Genomic DNA, 3,818 nt, shown 5'->3' with positions numbered 1-3,818 from the left:
ACTTATGAAACTAAAGGGATATTCTAAGGCCTGCCAAATTTAAGAAAGACATCTTATTAGTGAATATTTTTAGATTTAATTATCTCAAACTTTCAAGAGTGAAATTATAGGACACAGGCAAAGGATTTATGTCATAATGGTTCACTCGTTCAGCTTGTGGCACATAAAATGACCAAAGAAATTCAGACCTTTGATGCACTGCTTCCAGTCTCCTGTTGAAGAAAGGACTGCAAACTGACAGTGGCAGAGCTGGCTCTGGTAGCCACATCTCTGTGAGTTCAGAGGGAATACCAGGCTACACTACACCACTGCTTGACATCTCCAATGTTCCCTGGGGCAGACTCTTCTCACTGTCACCCTCCTCAGGAGTGTCCTGTAGGGCCCTCTGAAGAACCTGCTTGAGAGTCTGTCCCTGCCTCCGCTGCCTAAACGAACCCACAAAGAAGTAAATGATAGGGTTGGCACAGCTGTTAACACAAGACAAGAGAACCAGAATTAGAGTACAATAGATAGGTACATCACAATAAAAGCTATCAATCAAGCGTGAGAGGGACAAATAGATGCCATAGGGTAGACCACAGAGGAGATAGACCAGCACTGTGAGCAGGATAGTCACATACAGCCGGGTCAGCTGAAATTTCCGTGAGCTACAGAAGATCCTGAACAGCACGGCCAGGTTGGACCCAGAGAGAAGCAAAAATAAGAATATCAACCATGCCACAGTGAAGAAGCGAATTTTCCTACACTTCTCCAAGCTCTCACTGCTAAATAGGAAACCACAGTCATTCCCTGCCACGAGGCTCAGCACCAAGGACAGCGCCCAGAGCAGCGCACACAGGAAAGCTGACAGGCACCTGGGGCGTCTGCAGCGGTACCAGATGGGACACAGGACAGACAGGCAGCGCTCCGTGCTAATGGCGCTGAGGATGCCCAGGCCTGCAAGGTAGAAAATGATCCAAATGGGCAAGAAATGATTTGGAACGTAAATGGAGAACAAATCAAAACCATTTATGAAGTATAGTATAAAGCTGCTGCAGAGGAACAGGAAGTCGGCTCCAGCCAGGTTGAGGACATAGACAGAGAAGGCGTTCCTGCGCATGCGGCAGCCCAGGAGCCATAACACAGTCGCATTTCCTGCCATCCCAACCAAGATGATGATGAAGGTCAGCGAGCACAGGATCAGGCGAAGCTTGTCAGGTGTTGGCTTAGTGGTCCCACCACTTTCGTTCTGCGAGACGTTGTTCATGTCTGTAATGCTTGGGTTCATGTTCAGAAAGCCGCCAGTTGTGTTCCTGGGAACACAAACAAGATCTGAGAGCCTGCTGCATGACTGATTCTCAAGAGTAGCCAGCATGTTGCAATTGGAGTCCCTGACCAACAAAATAGGGAAACAGAGCATTGCAGAAAGGAAAAAATTTACTAAGACATGGGACTCCTGAAACTTGGATTCAAATACAGTTCACACTGCCTCTGAAGCAGAGGTTCAGGCTCTTCCAACTGAGAAACTCCTCTCTTACAGGAATAATCTGTAGTACCATCTCTCCTATTAATGGTACTAGTCTATTTCATGTTGGATAGAAATAGATAAAACATGGCTGCTCTGAGATTATTTCTGTCCTGAGGCAACGATTTCATCATGGGGAGTATTTGGAAGCCTCATGCATGACTAAGTTCATCACAATAACTGAGAGACTTCGATTCATCAGAAAGAGAGGAGACTATGATGTAGGGACATGAAGGAATGTGAGATCTTGCTAGGATAGCTGTGGTATTAGGCAAACCTCTTGGTATCAAAATTGCTCCATTGGCCTTTTTTATGCAAACAGTGGGTGCTTTTCTCTTGTCCGTTATTGTGTTTATGCCCTCTTCATTCGTGGGACACCTTTGGGAGTGGAGTGATTTATAACCAAACAGCTAATGAATGTGGACATCAACTGTAGTCCTTGGGGTAAATGCCACATGAGAAAACAAACATATACATACACATACACATATACATATAAACACACACATATACGTATATATGCACATGTACGTATACATATACATATCAAGTAAGAAAAGACTTCAAGACTATTCCTATGGAAATCCTGGGTGTGACTGACCTCATGCCTCCTCCATCCTAAAAAGTATATAAAGTAATTTAGCCCCGTAAGCAAGTGATGGAGGTCAGTATTGTGGCCTTTGAGAAGAGTATGATCCCATAAGTTAACGATAGATTTCAATGATGACTTGAATTTCCTCCACACTGAGAAGTGAACAGCGATCTTGAGAAAGCAGAAAAAGAGAGAGGGAGGGAATAAGGGAAGGAAGGAAAGGGGAAACGGGGAGGAACAGAGAGATGGAGGGGAAGTGAAAACAAGAGATTTGACTACAAATACATGTGAAGAGAGGAGCTGAGGCAGAGAATGTAAGCATCTTTATTAACTGATCTTCTATCAGGTGCACAATATAAAACCCATCAACTGTGATCTCCAGGTTAATGAAAACAGTTATGGAAGTGATTCTGTAGGAAAGGTTTGGAAACAGAGAAAAGCAGAAAGGAAGAAAGGAAGAAAGGAAGAAAGGAAGAAAGGAAGAAAGGAAGAAAGAAAGAAAGAAAGAAAGAAAGAAAGAAAGAAAGAAAGAAAGAAAGAAAGAAAGAAAGAATGGAAGGAAGGGAGAGAAAGGAAGGAAGGAAGGAAGGGAGAGAGAGAGAAAGAAAGAAAGAAAGAAAGAAAGAAAGAAAGAAAGAAAGAAAGAAAGAAAGAAAGAAAGAAAGAAAGAAAGAAAGAAAGAAAGAAAGAAAGATAGAAAGAAAGAGGAGAGGAGAGGAGAGGAGAGGAGAGGAGAGGAGAGGAGAGGAGAGGAGAGGAGAGGAGAGGAGAGGAAAGGAAAAGAAAGGAAAGGAAAGGAAAGGAAAGGAAAGGAAAGGAAAGGAAAGGAAAGGAAAGGAAAGGAAAGGAAAGGAAAGGAAAGGAAAGGAAAGGAAAGGAAAGGAAAGGAAAGGAAAGGAAAGGAAAGCCCCATTTCTGCATTTTAGAAAGCATTACTGAAAGACTCAGTGTTCATAGCATTCCAGCTGACAAGGGGATTACTCAAATTGAATGAAGTAACATCAGCTAAAGGAGTCCATCTCAGGTATATCCTTTCTTAATGCTCCTCAGAGCCCATGGGGTAAGTAGTGTTAATATTCTCTCTTTAAAGCTATGAACGCAAAAGCACCAAAAATCTGAGTGATGTGTTGCATGTCTTAGGCCTATAAGTGATAAAGCCTGGGTGTGAATCCACACGTCTGTGTCCAATCCATGCCCTTAGAATACATGCACACAGTTATATTCTGGTATCAATGATGCATACAGATTGGGAGAAAACTCAGCCATTAACACTTAAGTCAGATCCCTGATCAAGTGCCACAAATGTGGATTTTTAAAGCCTTGCTTAAATACATTTGAGAGGATATATGAAATAGTTTTTGACAATGTAAGAAGAGATTGGGCTAAAACACAATGAGAAAAAACAATTGAAGACAAGAGATTCCTTCCTAATGCAGAAAGGGCAACAGCTAATTACAGCACCCTGAATCCGACTCACACAGCTCAACAGGCCTCTGAGTGCAACAGGACTTGGCCTCTGTGGAGGTGCAGAGCTGACACCAAGATCTGAATACACACATCATGCCTTCCCTTCAATTTGACAGCCCTAGTGTGCTTAGTAAGTGGGCAGAGGAAAGTCACAATTTCTCTCACATCCCCCGGGGCACCTTGATATTTTTATCCATGCCATTTGATTCACTTTATAATTATAATTATGCTTGGGGATTCCTTTCATGGAATTTT

The 3,818-nt window shown here is 42.7% G+C and overlaps 1 protein-coding gene across 1 annotated transcript; it reads right to left on the bottom strand.

Annotated features, from left to right (window-relative positions):
* Window positions 1-295: 295 nt before the first annotated feature.
* Window positions 296-1,354, bottom strand: LOC121159481 (mas-related G-protein coupled receptor member X1-like). Its single transcript, XM_040984640.1, has one exon. It carries the CDS (start codon window positions 1,352-1,354, stop codon window positions 296-298), a length of 1,059 nt encoding a protein of 352 aa, XP_040840574.1.
* Window positions 1,355-3,818: the final 2,464 nt, after the last annotated feature.

The sequence above is a fragment of the Ochotona curzoniae genome, unplaced genomic scaffold (genome assembly GCF_017591425.1).
Source record: "Ochotona curzoniae isolate NIBS_2020 unplaced genomic scaffold, NIBS_Ocur_1.0 contig_4265, whole genome shotgun sequence".
NCBI lineage: Eukaryota > Metazoa > Chordata > Mammalia > Lagomorpha > Ochotonidae > Ochotona > Ochotona curzoniae.
The sequence above is the reverse complement of the archived record's forward strand: the minus strand, read 5'-3'. Positions and strand labels throughout refer to the sequence as shown.